At 45.5% G+C, this 18,539-nt stretch overlaps 1 protein-coding gene across 1 annotated transcript in view; it reads right to left on the bottom strand.

Moving 5' to 3' along the window:
• Nucleotides 1-259: 259 nt before the first annotated feature.
• The window catches only part of LOC134910771 (vomeronasal type-2 receptor 26-like), a 213,943-nt gene continuing 195,663 nt past the window's right edge, over nucleotides 260-18,539 (bottom strand). Inside the window, exons 6-7 of the mRNA XM_063919155.1 lie at nucleotides 17,266-17,389; nucleotides 260-1,182 (exon numbers count right to left, since the gene is read on the bottom strand). Of these exons, the coding sequence (XP_063775225.1) occupies nucleotides 260-1,182; nucleotides 17,266-17,389 (1,047 nt within the window). The remainder of the gene's footprint in view (nucleotides 1,183-17,265; nucleotides 17,390-18,539) is intronic.

Genomic DNA, 18,539 nt, shown 5'->3' with positions numbered 1-18,539 from the left:
TTGCAATAGACAATTTGAAAATACCATATGTTCGGATCAGATAATGTGAATGATCCTGACAACTACCACCTACAATGTGCCTGAGTAAACATGATGTTTAGGTTTTACTATGTCTGTCTATATTACTTGTTACCTTTGTTTATTGTATGTTTATCCTGATATATGGTGCATTGGAATCCTTGTAGAACATAATTATAATAATAATAATAATAATAATAATAATAATAATAACTACAACAACAACATATTTTATTATTATTCATGAGTAACACATATGATCATTTCTTTTCTCAAGTAGATGTTTTCTTGTGTTTAGTTCTGGCCTCCAAAGGATAATGTAACATTTTGGGAAATATATACAACCTAAAAGTCCAGCACATGAAGCTAGTATTGCAAAGATCTCCACAGCCACCATGTATTTCCCTTTGGAGCTGAGATAGGCCGGGATCAAGGGGATCCAGACACTGCAGAACACCAGCATGCTGAAGGTGATGTATTTGGCCTCATTAAAACTGTCCGGTAATGTCCTGGCCAAGAATGCTGTAATAAAACTAATGGCTGCCAGGATTCCCATATAACCCAGGACAGAATAAAACCCAATAAGAGAACCTTCATTACACTGAACAATGATTTTTCCCTTATAAGAATGAGTGTCCAGCTCCTGGAAAGGTGGAGAGACAGTCACCCAACTCATACAAATTACCACTTGGATTGATGAACACAGCAACACTAAACAATTAGACAGCTTGGTGCTGATCCAGCTTTTCCATTGACTTCCGGGTTTGGAGGCTTTAAAAGCAATATATACCATGATAGTTTTGCCTAGGACACAAGATATGGCTACTGAGAAGAAGACTCCAAAAGAGATTTGACGCAAAATGCAGGTGGCATCTACAGGACGTCCGAGGAACAGGAACACAGAGAGAATGCTCAGCATGATGGAGACCAGGAGGAGGAAGCCCAGATTCTTGTTATTGGCTTTCACCAGAGGCGTGTCTCGGTACAAAATAAATATTTTAAGTATCATAAAAGTTAAAGAAAAAAGCACAAAAGTTGTTATTAAGATTAAAACAACTATTGTATCACTTGTGTAGGACAGAAACTCCAGCTCTTTCGGAACACACTGAGTCTTCTTCTCATTGGGCCACTCATGGTGAGCACACTTCAGGCAATTTTCACTGTCTGGAAGAATAAAACAACACTCAGAACATCTGTAGATTACTGACATGAGTACATCACACTAATCAGGACAGCATTGATACTAGAATAACAATACTTTATGGTGAAGTACTCGCTGCTTTTGCATGTAGAACACAAATACTGGGCAGCTCCATTCTTATACAGAGGTTACCAAGATTTAGGGGGGTATATTTACTAAGGATTTAGTTTTCAAGACTGTCGATCATGGGTGTCTTTAAATGTCGATGTAAATAAATAATAAACATGCCTGGTTTAGCATTGAATCCTGTTACTGTTTTACAAAAATTGATTTAAGCTGCAGTTGTGACAATTCGATGATTAGTAAATATACGCCTGTAGTAGTACTAGGGTGTGTAACTATTATTAATTCTATTTGCAGATTTGAAATCTGCTTCCTTGCAGAAAAATAAAATTCCTGACTGCGCTGTCAGGTGGTCGGGAGCCATTTTTTTTCTGAAGTGGCTGCGTGTGACATCACGCAGCCACCCCAAAAACAGTACCGGCCTGCCCCCATTTAGGATGCCCTGTTCCTCCAATGTCGTAACTACGCCACCCCGAAGCACCCATCCTTCCTGGATGCAGCCACAAGGAATGTGCCCGCACAAGCGCACAATGACCGCTGTGCTACCACCTGGATCCAGCTGCTGTGAGCGACCGCTCAGCTGTGTCCAGGTGTGAATTAAGCCCTCCGTCATGAATTAATAATTTACAATTAGAGATGTGCGGCGGGCACTTTTTGGGTTTTGGTTTTGGATCTGGATGATATAAAAAAAAAAAAAAAAAAAAAAAGCTAAAATCACTGAATTTGTGGGTAGTTTTGATCCTACGGTATTATTAACCTCAATAACATTCATTTCCGATCATTTCCAGTCTATTCTGTACACTTCACAATATTGGTGGTCATTCCGAGTTGATCGCTAGCTGCCGTTATTCACAGCGCAGCCACCAGGCAAAAAATTGGCATTTCTGCGCATGCGTACAGGCCGCAGTGCGCACGCGTGACGTATTTTCACAAAAAACTATGCAGTTTTTCACAAGGGCTAGCGACTCTTTTCCGTCACTTTGTTGATCGGTGAGTGATTGACAGGAATCGGGCGTTTCTGGGAGGTAACTGACCATTTTCCGGGAGTGTGCTAAAAAACGCAGGCGTGCCTGGGGAAACGGGGGAGTGGCTGGCCGAATGCAGGGCGTGTTTGTGACATCAAAACAGGATCTAAACAGACTGAAGTGATCGCAAGGAAGGAGTAGGTCTGCAGCTACTCTGAAACTGCTTGAAAAAAAAAATAACCATGTTCTGCGATCCTTTCATTCGCACTTCTGCTAAGCTAAGATACACTCCCAGTGGGCGGCAGCTTAGTGTTTGTAGTGCTGCTAAAAGCAGCTAGCGAGCGAACAACTCGGAATGAGGGCCATTGTGTTTAGGCCAAGCGGTTGCACCGAGGTAGCTGGATGGCTAAGCTAAGCGACACAAGTGGGCGGCACAAACACCTGGCCCATCTAAGAGTGGCACTACAGTGTCAGACAGGATGGAACTTTTACAAACTAGGCCCCAAACAGCACATCATGCAAAGAAGAAAAATAGGTGCAATGAGGTAGCTGGATGACTAAGCTAAGGAACACAAGTGTGCGGCACAAACACCTGGCCCATCTGGGAGTGGCACGTAGTGGCGCAATTTTTCGGGGCACTGACAGCATCTCCTGCATGCCCCTGTAATTTAAAAAAAAAAATTATGCACTACCAAATTAAAATTAATTGTATGTGCAAAACATGGGACGTGATCGAATTTGCCCAGATATAATGCACGCACAATATTGGTGAACTTATATGGCAATACCCGTGGACTTATTCGGCAGTACCCCTGGACTTATATGGAAGCACCACTGGACTGGACTTATACAGCAGTACCCCTGGAATTATAAAGCTGCACCACTGGATTGGACTTATAAGGCAGTACAAAAGACTGGACTTATACGGCAGTGCCCCTGGACTTATATGGCAGTACCCCTGGACTTATATGGCGGTACCCCTGGACTTATATGGCGGTACCCCTGGACTTATACGTCTGCACCACTGGACTGGACTTATACAGCAGTACCCATGGACTTATACGGCAGTACCCCTGAACTTAAATGTCTACACCACTTGACTGGACTTATACGGCAGTACACCTGGAATTATACAGCTGCACCACTGGATTGGACTTATACGGCAGAACCACTGGACTTATATGGCAATATCACTGGACTTATATGGCAGTATCACTGGACTGGACTTATATGCAGTACCACTGGACTGGACTTATACGGCAGTACCACTGGACTTATACGGCATTACTACTGGACTGGACTTATACGGCAGTACCACTGGACTCATACGGCAGTACCACTGGACTTATACGGCAGTACCACTGGAATGAACTTATGCGGCAGTACCACTGGATTTATATGGCAGTATCACTGTAAATATACGGCACTACCACTGGACTTATATGGCAGTACCACTGGACTTATATGGCAGTACCACTGGACTTAAACCTAGAGATGAGCGCCTGAAATTTTTCGGGTTTTGTGTTTTGGTTTTGGGTTCGGTTCCGCGGCCGTGTTTTGGGTTCGAACGCGTTTTGGCAAAACCTCACCGAATTTTTTTTGTCGGATTCGGGTGTGTTTTGGATTCGGGTGTTTTTTTCAAAAAACACTAAAAAACAGCTTAAATCATAGAATTTGGGGGTCATTTTGATCCCAAAGTATTATTAACCTCAAAAACCATAATTTACACTCATTTTCAGTCTATTCTGAATACCTCACACCTCACAATATTATTTTTAGTCCTAAAATTTGCACCGAGGTCGCTGTGTGAGTAAGATAAGCGACCCTAGTGGCCGACACAAACACCGGGCCCATCTAGGAGTGGCACTGCAGTGTCACGCAGGATGTCCCTTCCAAAAAACCCTCCCCAAACAGCACATGACGCAAAGAAAAAAAGAGGCGCAATGAGGTAGCTGTGTGAGTAAGATTAGCGACCCTAGTGGCCGACACAAACACCGGGCCCATCTAGGAGTGGCACTGCAGTGTCACGCAGGATGTCCCTTCCAAAAAAACCCTCCCCAATCAGCACATGATGCAAAGAAAAAGAAAAGAAAAAAGAGGTGCAAGATGGAATTGTCCTTGGGCCCTCCCACCCACCCTTATGTTGTATAAACAAAACAGGACATGCACACTTTAACCAACCCATCATTTCAGTGACAGGGTCTGCCACACGACTGTGACTGATATGACGGGTTGGTTTGGACCCCCCCCCAAAAAGAAGCAATTAATCTCTCCTTGCACAAACTGGCTCTACAGAGGCAAGATGTCCACCTCATCTTCACCCTCCGATATATCACCGTGTACATCCCCCTCCTCACAGATTATCAATTCGTCCCCACTGGAATCCACCATCTCAGCTCCCTGTGTACTTTGTGGAGGCAATTGCTGCTGGTCAATGTCTCCGCGGAGGAATTGATTATAATTCATTTTAATGAACATCATCTTCTCCACATTTTCTGGATGTAACCTCGTACGCCGATTGCTGACAAGGTGAGCGGCGGCACTAAACACTCTTTCGGAGTACACACTTGTGGGAGGGCAACTTAGGTAGAATAAAGCCAGTTTGTGCAAGGGCCTCCAAATTGCCTCTTTTTCCTGCCAGTATAAGTACGGACTGTGTGACGTGCCTACTTGGATGCGGTCACTCATATAATCCTCCACCATTCTATCAATGTTGAGAGAATCATATGCAGTGACAGTAGACGACATGTCCGTAATCGTTGTCAGGTCCTTCAGTCCGGACCAGATGTCAGCATCAGCAGTCGCTCCAGACTGCCCTGCATCACCGCCAGCGGGTGGGCTCGGAATTCTGAGCCTTTTCCTCGCACCCCCAGTTGCGGGAGAATGTGAAGGAGGAGATGTTGACAGGTCGCGTTCCGCTTGACTTGACAATTTTGTCACCAGCAGGTCTTTCAACCCCAGCAGACCTGTGTCTGCCGGAAAGAGAGATCCAAGGTAGGCTTTAAATCTAGGATCGAGCACGGTGGCCAAAATGTAGTGCTCTGATTTCAACAGATTGACCACCCGTGAATCCTTGTTAAGCGAATTAAGGGCTGCATCCACAAGTCCCACATGCCTAGCGGAATCGCTCCCTTTTAGCTCCTTCTTCAATGCCTCCAGCTTCTTCTGCAAAAGCCTGATGAGGGGAATGACCTGACTCAGGCTGGCAGTGTCTGAACTGACTTCACGTGTGGCAAGTTCAAAGGGCATCAGAACCTTGCACAACGTTGAAATCATTCTCCACTGCGCTTGAGACAGGTGCATTCCATCTCCTATATCGTGCTCAATTGTATAGGCTTGAATGGCCTTTTGCTGCTCCTCCAACCTCTGAAGCATATAGAGGGTTGAATTCCACCTCGTTACCACTTCTTGCTTCAGATGATGGCAGGGCAGGTTCAGTAGTTTTTGGTGGTGCTCCAGTCTTCTGTACGTGGTGCCTGTACGCCGAAAGTGTCCCGCAATTTTTCTGGCCACCGACAGCATCTCTTGCACGCCCCTGTCGTTTTTTAAAAAATTCTGCACCACCAAATTCAAGGTATGTGCAAAACATGGGACGTGCTGGAATTTGCCCATATTTAATGCACACACAATATTGCTGGCGTTGTCCGATGCCACAAATCCACAGGAGAGTCCAATTGGGGTAAGCCATTCCGCGATGATCTTCCTCAGTTGCCGTAAGAGGTTTTCAGCTGTGTGCGTATTCTGGAAAGCGGTGATACAAAGCGTAGCCTGCCTAGGAAAGAGTTGGCGTTTGCGAGATGCTGCTACTGGTGCCGCCGCTGCTGTTCTTGCGGCGGGAGTCCATACATCTACCCAGTGGGCTGTCACAGTCATATAGTCCTGACCCTGCCCTGCTCCACTTGTCCACATGTCCGTGGTTAAGTGGACATTGGGTACAACTGCATTTTTTAGGAGACTGGTGAGTCTTTTTCTGACGTCCGTGTACATTCTCGGTATCGCCTGCCTAGAGAAGTGGAACCTAGATGGTATTTGGTAACGGGGGCACACTGCCTCAATAAATTGTCTAGTTCCCTGTGAACTAACGGCGGATACCGGACGCACGTCTAACACCAACATAGTTGTCAAGGACTCAGTTATCCGCTTTGCAGTAGGATGACTGCTGTGATATTTCATCTTCCTCGCAAAGGACTGTTGAACAGTCAATTGCTTACTGGAAGTAGTACAAGTGGGCTTACGACTTCCCCTCTGGGATGACCATCGACTCCCAGCGGCAACAACAGCAGCGCCAGCAGCAGTAGGCGTTACACGCAAGGATGCATCGGAGGAATCCCAGGCAGGAGAGGACTCGTCAGACTTGCCAGTGACATGGCCTGCAGGACTATTGGCATTCCTGGGGAAGGAGGAAATTGACACTGAGGGAGTTGGTGGGGTGGTTTGCGTGAGCTTGGTTACAAGAGGAAGGGATTTACTGGTCAGTGGACTGCTTCCGCTGTCACCCAAAGTTTTTGAACTTGTCACTGACTTATTATGAATGCGCTGCAGGTGACGTATAAGGGAGGATGTTCCGAGGTGGTTAACGTCCTTACCCCTACTTATTACAGCTTGACAAAGGGAACACACGGCTTGACACCTGTTGTCCGCATTTCTGGTGAAATACCTCCACACCGAAGAGCTGATTTTTTTGGTATTTTCACCTGGCATGTCAACGGCCATATTCCTCCCACGGACAACAGGTGTCTCCCCGGGTGCCTGACTTAAACAAACCACCTCACCATCAGAATCCTCCTGGTCAATTTCCTCCCCAGCGCCAGCAACACCCATATCCTCCTCATCCTGGTGTACTTCAACACTGACATCTTCAATCTGACTATCAGGAACTGGACTGCGGGTGCTCCTTCCAGCACTTGCAGGGGGCGTGCAAATGGTGGAAGGCGCATGCTCTTCACGTCCAGTGTTGGGAAGGTCAGGCATCGCAACCGACACAATTGGACTCTCCTTGTGGATTTGGGATTTCAAAGAACGCACAGTTCTTTGCGGTGCTTTTGCCAGCTTGAGTCTTTTCAGTTTTCTAGCGAGAGGCTGAGTGCTTCCATCCTCATGTGAAGCTGAACCACTAGCCATGAACATAGGCCAGGGCCTCAGCCGTTCCTTGCCACTCCGTGTGGTAAATGGCATATTGGCAAGTTTACGCTTCTCCTCCGACAATTTTATTTTAGGTTTTGGAGTCCTTTTTTTACTGATATTTGGTGTTTTGGTTTTGACATGCTCTGTACTATGCCATTGGGCATCGGCCTTGGCAGACGACGTTGCTGGCATTTCATCGTCTCGGCCATGACTAGTGGCAGCAGCTTCAGCACGAGGTGGAAGTGGATCTTGATCTTTCCCTAATTTTGGAACCTCAACATTTTTGTTCTCCATATTTTAATAGGCACAACTAAAAGGCACCTCAGGTAAACAATGGAGATGGATGGATTGGATACTAGTATACAATTATGGACGGGCTGCCGAGTGCCGACACAGAGGTAGCCACAGCCGTGAACTACCGCACTGTACTGTGTCTGCTGCTAATATATAGACTGGTTGATAAAGAGATAGTATACTCGTAACTAGTATGTATGTATAAAGAAAGAAAAAAAAACCACGGTTAGGTGGTATATACAATTATGGACGGGCTGCCGAGTGCCGACACAGAGGTAGCCACAGCCGTGAACTACCGCACTGTACTGTGTCTGCTGCTAATATATAGACTGGTTGATAAAGAGATAGTATACTCGTAACTAGTATGTATGTATAAAGAAAGAAAAAAAAACCACGGTTAGGTGGTATATACAATTATGGACGGGCTGCCGAGTGCCGACACAGAGGTAGCCACAGCCGTGAACTACCGCACTGTACTGTGTCTGCTGCTAATATATAGACTGGTTGATAAAGAGATAGTATACTCGTAACTAGTATGTATGTATAAAGAAAGAAAAAAAAACCACGGTTAGGTGGTATATACAATTATGGACGGGCTGCCGAGTGCCGACACAGAGGTAGCCACAGCCGTGAACTACCGCACTGTACTGTGTCTGCTGCTAATATATAGACTGGTTGATAAAGAGATAGTATACTCGTAACTAGTATGTATGTATAAAGAAAGAAAAAAAAAACACGGTTAGGTGGTATATACAATTATGGACGGGCTGCCGAGTGCCGACACAGAGGTAGCCACAGCCGTGAACTACCGCACTGTACTGTGTCTGCTGCTAATATATAGACTGGTTGATAAAGAGATAGTATACTCGTAACTAGTATGTATGTATAAAGAAAGAAAAAAAAACCACGGTTAGGTGGTATATACAATTATGGACGGGCTGCCGAGTGCCGACACAGAGGTAGCCACAGCCGTGAACTACCGCACTGTACTGTGTCTGCTGCTAATATATAGACTGGTTGATAAAGAGATAGTATACTCGTAACTAGTATGTATGTATAAAGAAAGAAAAAAAAACCACGGTTAGGTGGTATATACAATTATGGACGGGCTGCCGAGTGCCGACACAGAGGTAGCCACAGCCGTGAACTACCGCACTGTACTGTGTCTGCTGCTAATATATAGACTGGTTGATAAAGAGATAGTATACTCGTAACTAGTATGTATGTATAAAGAAAGAAAAAAAAACCACGGTTAGGTGGTATATACAATTATGGACGGGCTGCCGAGTGCCGACACAGAGGTAGCCACAGCCGTGAACTACCGCACTGTACTGTGTCTGCTGCTAATATATAGACTGGTTGATAAAGAGATAGTATACTCGTAACTAGTATGTATGTATAAAGAAAGAAAAAAAAACCACGGTTAGGTGGTATATACAATTATGGACGGGCTGCCGAGTGCCGACACAGAGGTAGCCACAGCCGTGAACTACCGCACTGTACTGTGTCTGCTGCTAATATATAGACTGGTTGATAAAGAGATAGTATACTCGTAACTAGTATGTATGTATAAAGAAAGAAAAAAAAACCACGGTTAGGTGGTATATACAATTATGGACGGGCTGCCGAGTGCCGACACAGAGGTAGCCACAGCCGTGAACTACCGCACTGTACTGTGTCTGCTGCTAATATATAGACTGGTTGATAAAGAGATAGTATACTCGTAACTAGTATGTATGTATAAAGAAAGAAAAAAAAACCACGGTTAGGTGGTATATACAATTATGGACGGGCTGCCGAGTGCCGACACAGAGGTAGCCACAGCCGTGAACTACCGCACTGTACTGTGTCTGCTGCTAATATATAGACTGGTTGATAAAGAGATAGTATACTCGTAACTAGTATGTATGTATAAAGAAAGAAAAAAAAACCACGGTTAGGTGGTATATACAATTATGGACGGGCTGCCGAGTGCCGACACAGAGGTAGCCACAGCCGTGAACTACCGCACTGTACTGTGTCTGCTGCTAATATATAGACTGGTTGATAAAGAGATAGTATACTCGTAACTAGTATGTATGTATAAAGAAAGAAAAAAAAACCACGGTTAGGTGGTATATACAATTATGGACGGGCTGCCGAGTGCCGACACAGAGGTAGCCACAGCCGTGAACTACCGCACTGTACTGTGTCTGCTGCTAATATAGACTGGTTGATAAAGAGATAGTATACTACTAATATTATATATACTGGTGGTCAGGTCACTGGTCACTAGTCACACTGGCAGTGGCACTCCTGCAGCAAAAGTGTGCACTGTTTAATTTTAATATAATATTATGTACTCCTGGCTCCTGCTATAACCTATAACTGGCACTGCAGTAGTGCTCCCCAGTCTCCCCCACAATTATAAGCTGTGTGAGCTGAGCAGTCAGACAGATATATAATATATATAGATGATGCAGCACACTGGCCTGAGCCTGAGCAGTGCACACAGATATGGTATGTGACTGACTGAGTCACTGTGTGTATCGCTTTTTTCAGGCAGAGAACGGATATATTAAATAAACTGCACTGTGTGTCTGGTGGTCACTCACTATATAATATATTATGTACTCCTGGCTCCTGCTATAACCTATAACTGGCACTGCAGTAGTGCTCCCCAGTCTCCCCCACAATTATAAGCTGTGTGAGCTGAGCAGTCAGACAGATATATAATATTATATATAGATAATAGATGATGCAGCACACTGGCCTGAGCCTGAGCAGTGCACACAGATATGGTATGTGACTGAGTCACTGTGTGCTGTGTATCGCTTTTTTCAGGCAGAGAACGGATTATAAATAAAAGTGGTGGTCACTGGTCACTATCAGCAAAACTCTGCACTGTACACTACTGAGTACTCCTAATGCTCCCCAAAATTAGTAAATCAAATGTCTAAACGGAGAGGACGCCAGCCACGTCCTCTCCCTATCAATCTCAATGCACGTGTGAAAATGGCGGCGACGCGCGGCTCCTTATATAGAATCCGAGTCTCGCGATAGAATCCGAGCCTCGCGAGAATCCGACAGCGTCATGATGACGTTCGGGCGCGCTCGGGTTAACCGAGCAAGGCGGGAAGATCCGAGTCGCTCGGACCCGTGAAAAAAAACATGAAGTTCTGGCGGGTTCGGATTCAGAGAAACCGAACCCGCTCATCTCTACTTAAACCGCAGTACCACTGAACTTATATGGCAGTATCACTGGACTTATACGGCATTATCACTGGACTTGTACGGCAGTACAACTGGACTGGACTTATATGGCAGTACCACTGGACTGGACTTATATGGCAGTACTACTGGACTGGACTTATACGGCAGTACCAATGGACTTATATGGCAGTACCACTGAACTTATACGGCAGTACCACTGGACTCATATGGCAGTACCACTGGACTGGACTTATGCGACAGTACCACTGGACTTATATGGCAGTATCACTGTACTTATACGGCAGTACCATTGGATGTATATCACTGGACTTATACTGCAGTACCACTGGACTTATACGGCAGTACCACTGGACTCATATGGCAGTAACACTGGACTGGACTTATGCGACAGTACTTCTGGACTTATATGGCAGTATCACTGTACTTATACGGCAGTACCATTAAGATGTATATCACTGGACTTATACTGCAGTACCACTGGACTCATACGGCAGTATCACTGGACTTATACGGCAGTACTACTGGACTGTACTTATTTGGCAATACCACTGAACTTATACGGCAGTACCACTGGACTTATACTGCAGTATCACTGGACTTATACGGCAGTATCACTGGACTTATACGGTAGTACCACTGGACTTATATGGCATTACCACTGGACTGAACTCATGCGGCAGAACCACTGGACTTATACGGCACTACCACTAGACTTACACGGCAGTATCACTGGACTTAAACCGCAGTACCACTGAACTTATATGGCAGTATCACTGGACTTATACGGCAGTATCACTTGACTTGTATGGCAGTACCACTGGACTGGACTTATACGGCAGTATCACTGGACTGGACTTATATGGCAGTACCACTGGACTTATATGGCAGTACAACTGGACTGGACTTATGCGGCAGTACCACTGAACTTATATGGCAGTACCACTGTACTTATATGGCAGTATCACTGTACTAATACGGCAGTACCAGTGGATGTATATCACTGGACTTATACTGCAGTACCACTGGACTCATACGGCAGTATCACTGGACTTATACGGCAGAACTACTGGACTGGACTTATTTGGCAATACCACTGAACTTATACGGCAGTACCACTGGACTTATACGGCAGTATCACTGGACTTATACGGTAGTACCACTGGACTTACATGGCAGTACCACTGGACTTATACGGAAGTATCACTGGACTTATACGGTAGTACCACTGGACTTATATGGCAGTACCACTGGACTGAACTCATGCAGCTGTACCACTGGACTTATACGGCAGTATCACTGGACTTATACGGCACTACCACTGGACTTTTACGGCAGTATCAACGGACTTATACGGCAGTATCACTGGACTTATACGGCAGTATCAACGGACTTATACGGCAGTATCACTGGACTTATACGGCAGTATCAACGGACTTATACGGCAGTATCACTGGACTTATACGGCAGTATCAACGGACTTATACGGCAGTATCACTGGACTTATACGGCAGTATCAACGGACTTATACGGCAGTATCACTGGACTTATACGGCAGTATCTACGGACTTATACGGCAGTATCACTGGACTTATACGGCAGTATCAACGGACTTATACGGCAGTATCACTGGACTTATACGGCAGTATCAACGGACTTATACGGCAGTATCACTGGACTTATTCGGCAACAACACTAGACTTATAGCAGCACAGGACGCCACCACTGGACTTATGGCAGCACAGGACACCACCACTGTACTAGACTTATACAGCAGCACCACTGGACTAATGGCAGCACAGGACACAACCACTGGACTGATGCAGCACAACACCACACCACACCACTGCACTGGACTTATACAGCAGCAGCACTGGCCATATGGCTGCACAGGATACCACCACTGGACTGATGCAGCACAACACAGCACCACTGCACTGGACTTATACAGCAGCACTGGACTTATGTCAGCACAGGACAGCACTGGAGTGACACATAATAGCAAGTCACCACACCACTTTCCCGCACAGACGGACACTGAGGAGAGGGACACGTCCTCTCGCTACACTCTCCAGGACTGGAGTGAAAATGGCGGCGACGTGTGGCTCCTTATATGGAATCCAAAACCCTCGTGAATACGGGATGATGACGTTTTGCCTTGTTCTGGTTTCCGAGTCCAGTGGGAAGTCCCGAGCTGGGCTTGGATCCGGGCTCAGGACGTGATGTTTGGTAGGGTTCGGTTTTCAGGGAACCGGACCCGCTCATCTCTATTTACAATAAACAATTCATACACACAGCACAAATTCATATATCAAATAATACATATTAGATGATATAAAACTAAATGATAATAAACTACATCTCCACAACAAGCTACAGGAATATGTCTCTGTAAGATAGATACGTATGGCTAAAAGTTGACGCCAAGCTCAATTTGAGAAATTTCGTGAGACAGTCAAAATGCCCATGTGCCCTACTCTGAATTAGAAATGCACGCTGGCTCCAGTGTTTTTGATTTGGATCTATACTAATTTTGTGTTTTGGTTCCAACTTGACAAACCCACTCACATGCTTTTGTTTTGGATTTTTTTTTCAATAAATGCTGCAAATTGCTAAAATCATGTAATTTGTCCCTGTTTTTGTTCCTACAGTATGAGTAATCTCAATAACATTATTTTCCAGTCATTTCCAGTAAAGTTTGACAATTTCACAGCTCGCAATATTGTTTTCATTCACTTTAGGCCAAAATACTGCACTGAGCTAGCTGTCTGACTAAGCTAAATGACAGCAGTGGCGCCACAGACGGGTGTAGTATGGTATGCCGGTGGTCGGGCTCCCGGCGACCAGCATACCGGTGCCGGGAGCCCAACCGGCGGCATACCGACAGTGTGGCGGGTGCAAATGAGCTCCTTGCGGGCTCGCTGCGCTCGACACGCTGCGTTCGCCATGCTGCAGGCACGGTGGCGCGCCACGCTATTTTATTCTCCCTCCAGGGGGGTCGAGGACCCCCACGAGGGAGAATAAGTGTCGGCATGCCGGCTGTCGGGATCCCGGCACCAGTATACTGTGCGCCGGGATCCCGACAGCCGGCATACTGAAGACCACCCGCACAGACACGTGGCAGTTCAACTTCAAACATGGCACATCTGGAAAACAGAGTGGCACTGCAGTGGCAGACAGGGTAGTAGTTGTATAAACTATACAACTCCATACAAAAGTGAAACCAAGAATGTTTTCGTTAATCAGGAACTAGATCAGAGGCCTGAGGACAGTACAGCGAATTGGAGGTGGGGCATGTACAGTATGCAGTGGAAGGCAGGTAAAGCAAGGAAGGACTGATTGATGGATGGATGGATTGATTGATTAGTAAGTTTATTTCATTTCACTGTTTCCCTGTACACCTCTTCTGTTCTCCCTGCACACCTCTTCCCTGGGTGCGCTCATTAACTGCTTTGGCCTTCAATACCACCTCTATGCTGATGACACACAACTCTACCTCTCCTCTCCTGATCTGTCCCCATCTGTCTTCTCTCAGGTTTCCAGCTGCCTCTACACCATCTTCTCCTAGATGGCTGAGCGCTCTCTGAAGCTCAACATGGACAAAACTGAATTATCTTTTCCCCAGCCAGAGTAACACCCCCTACCAATAATCTCTATCATTGTTGATAACACCATCATCTCCCCCATTCCCCAATTCCACTGCTTGGGCATCACTCTTGACTCCTTCCTCTCCTTTGCACCCCACATCCAAGCTCTGGCACAGTCCTGTCGGTTCCAGCTTTGCAACGTTGCTCGCATCAGGCCATTTCTCTCCCAGAGTGCAACTAAACTTATCATCCACTCACTGGTCATTTCACGACTCGACTACTCCAAAATCTCCTCACTGGCCTCTCTTGCTCCCATCTTTCTCCTTCCCAATCTGTTCTCAACTCCACAGCTAGGCTTATCTTCCTCTCCCGCCACTCCACATCTGCCACTCCCCTTCGACAAAATCTGCACTGGCTCCCATTCCCCTACAGAATCCTCTTCAAACTCCTCACCCTCACATACAAGGCCATCTCTAATTCCACTGTTCCCTACATCTCCAAACTACTCTACCTTAATACTCCCTCTTGCCCCCTACAGTCAGCCAATGACCCTTGTCTCTCCTCTACCCTGGTCATGGCTTCCCATGCTTGAGATCAAGATTTTGCCCGTGCTGCACCCCTTCAGTGGAACGTGCTCCCCTGCTCCATTAGACTCTCCCTGACCTTGCAGAGCTTCAAACGGGCACTAAAAACCTACCTATTCATCAAAGCGTACCCTTCCGATGCATAACCTAGTCCTGAGGGTGCTCCTCCACCCCCTGCCTCATGCCTTGACCATCTCTGCTTGCTTGCACCTCTTGTCATCTGTTTGTTGCCCCTTCCTACTAGATTGCTAGCTCCTCAGAGCAGGGCCTTCTTTACTCTTGTTGTCAAAACCCTCTTCTTGAAACATTTCACTCACAGCCCTCTCCTACTCAGCGACCACCTTTACCTGCTTTTTCTCCTGCTGGTAAAGGCTCATCTCTATCTATGGCCACCAGCTCCTAGTAGTACGCTGATCACTCACTCGCTACTTCCATCTAAGCTGTATTATGTTTTGAGAATTGTGGTGCTCTCTGTTACCTGTACTCTATTTTGGTTATTTATTTACTGTAATGTTAAGTTTTGACTCCCTGTACTGTCCTATGTTCTGCGCTGTGAAACACTTGTTGCGCATTATAAATAAAATGTGATAATAATAATTGTTTGATTAAGAAAATGTTTGAGGGAGTATGGGGGGTAGAATGGCCAGCAGGCCATCCATACATCTTTAGATGGTTAATTGAGGATATCTGTAACCACTACCAAACTACATCTTGATTCACTTTTACCAGAACAGTGATACCTTGCCTGTACTGGGAGGTTAAAAAAAATGTACTGGCCTGCAAAATGCAGTTGTATCCACTATCCATTTATCCACAGATATGCACTTTGTCCTTGGTGTACTGCAGGTGCCAGTTAGTCCACATGCCAGGGAATGGTTCTAAAAGATCCAGCATGCACTAAGAATCATTTTGCACACTGGTCCATGCTTGTATCTTTAGTGTACTATGAATAAAATGCCCTTTTTCTAATTTTTACACTATTACCTAGTATTCACTTCTACATGGTTACAGGATGAGATCTAATGGTACTGGCACTATAGCTGGGTATAATATGCAGTATAATCAAAATTTCAGACCATACTAGAGAACCCAGGCCAGGTGCCAACTGTCATAGTGCTGCTGGCTGGTAAAGCCTAGTGCTTGTTAATGGGAAATTGGGGGGGCTACACAATTTATATACTTCCAGATTAGGATTAAGGATCAAAGGCTGATTATCAATTTTGAAGTGCAGTACTGTTCTGTGGAGTGCATTCTGTCAACACGCCTGCTACAAGCAGGTTTCTTTTTTTAGATGGTTAGTTGGCAGGATTGCACTGGCTTTGCAGTGGGTTCTTAACCCACTGCTTAGTACATCTGGGGTCTTTATAGTTTTTCTGGCAAGAAAATTTGTGTTAGATATTGTGGTTTGTAAGCAGGATAATTATGGTTTTGAGCTTAATAAATTGCTGCAATTTCAAGCCCACCACTTTAAATGAGGGTAATGAGCAGAGGTTCTCAACGCCAGTCCTCAGGTACCACCAAGAGATCATGTTAAAATTTAATCATACAGAGATTAGTTCATATATTTTTCTTGGTTAGTAATGATCACACCTGCTCCCATAGACTGAAATCCTCAAAACATGACCTGTCGGAGAAACTTGATGGTTGAGGTTGAGAGAGGCCTGGCCTGAATTTTCTAGTAGAACAGATCATTAAACCTAAGGGCTGGATCATTTATATTATGTTGGTATATACAATAGATGGATGTATGGGCATAGCTATAGTAGGTGCAGGGGTGTCACTGCTTGGGGGAACAGAGACCTAGGAGCTCCACCTCTGTATGCTGACTCTACTGCAGTCAGATCACAAAGTTGTCTTAAAGGTTCCAGTAATTGCCCACTAAGCACTGTGTGGCATAATGTGATCTAGCGCACTGTATGGCATGTGCGCTGGCAGCAGTACAATCTGGCAAATTGGGGCAGTAAAATATACTGTAGAATAATATGAACCGGATGCCTTACATGGTATAATGGGAACTAGGGAATTTCTATAGGGAAAAAAATATTTAAATGCTGTGGAGAGAGGTGTCTCTTTAGAATAGGGTAAAAGCCACATAACTATGTTTGTATGGGCCTACAAAGTTCTTGCTAAGCTCCATGGATGTAGGATAATAAAACAGGTCACTATATATATATATATATATATATATATATATTTATTTTTTTTTTTCTATCTCATACCGGTCACGTTGGATATTTCCCCCTCAGAGCACTGGACACAGTAATAACAGCAGGAATGTAGGGCAGACGTCAGCACTTTCCTGGTCCCTGGCTGACAGTTCTCTGAGCACTGAGACTTCGGGATCTAGAAATAAGAAACACATCCATGTAAAATGTATTTCCTATAGTTTTATAGGACATTTAGGGGTGTAGTAAATCTGCTCAACATTAAATCTGTCACTTATGGTTGCATATGACAATAACAATAAATGTTTTCATTTGTTTTGTTGAGGGAATGTATAGCAAAGTGTTTCAGGACACCGGCCTTCTGCCCATGTATTCTCACTGGACTGAGTATGTGCAGCACAATTTACACAAAGGAATACTTAGAGTTCTTCTGTTAGAAGAGCTGAGGTGATGTTGCCCAGAGGCTACATTGGCTACATCCTCCAGGGTTAGTGCAAACTTCATATCATTGCAGGCCCTGTAGCAGGGCCAGCCCAGGCTTAATTTATTTGGTAAGCAAATATAGAACTTGGTGGGATAATCTTTATAAAGGGACAGTGCACAAAAAGGGGTGAGTTCTCACAGGGAAGTGGTGTAGACACACAATAGTATCCCCAAGGATATAGGGAGATACTAGATAACACGGCAATATTAAGTGACTAGGGAGGCAGGAGTGACAGGGAGATAGTGGGTGACAGGGGAGGGAGGGTCTAAAGGGAGATAGTTGGTGACAGAGAGCTAGTGGGTGACTAGGGAGGAAAGTTTGACAGGGAGATAGTTGGTGATAGGGAGATAGTGGGTGACTAGGAAGGCAGGTATGACAGGGAAATAGTGGGTGACTGGGGAGTATGGGGTGAAAGGGAGATAGTGAGTGACAGGGAGATAGTGGGTAACTGTGGGGCAGGGATGAAAGGGAGATAGTGGGTGACTGGGGAGGCAGGGAAGACAGGGAGATAGTGAGTGTCTGGGAAGGCAGTGATGACAGAGAGATAGTGGGTGACAGAGAGATAGTAGGTGATTAGGGATGCAGGAAAGACGACTTCCGGTTCCGGCTGCATGGAGTGAGCAGCGCGTCCTCACTGCTCCTCTCCGTGTGTGGCTTTATTAGCACTTTTGCATGGCTATTTCAGCCTCCAAATCCCCATCAGCACACCACTCATACCCTGCACGCGAGGTTGGATAAATTCATCACATCCTCACAGCCGGCGCGGACACAGCAACAGACGCTGCGCCAGGTTAAACGGAGCCCGGACCCAGTAATGGACGCTGAGATGCTAGCAGTCTCTCCT

The sequence above is a fragment of the Pseudophryne corroboree genome, chromosome 4 (assembly GCF_028390025.1).
Source record: "Pseudophryne corroboree isolate aPseCor3 chromosome 4, aPseCor3.hap2, whole genome shotgun sequence".
Taxonomy (NCBI): domain Eukaryota; kingdom Metazoa; phylum Chordata; class Amphibia; order Anura; family Myobatrachidae; genus Pseudophryne; species Pseudophryne corroboree.
The sequence above is the reverse complement of the archived record's forward strand: the minus strand, read 5'-3'. Positions and strand labels throughout refer to the sequence as shown.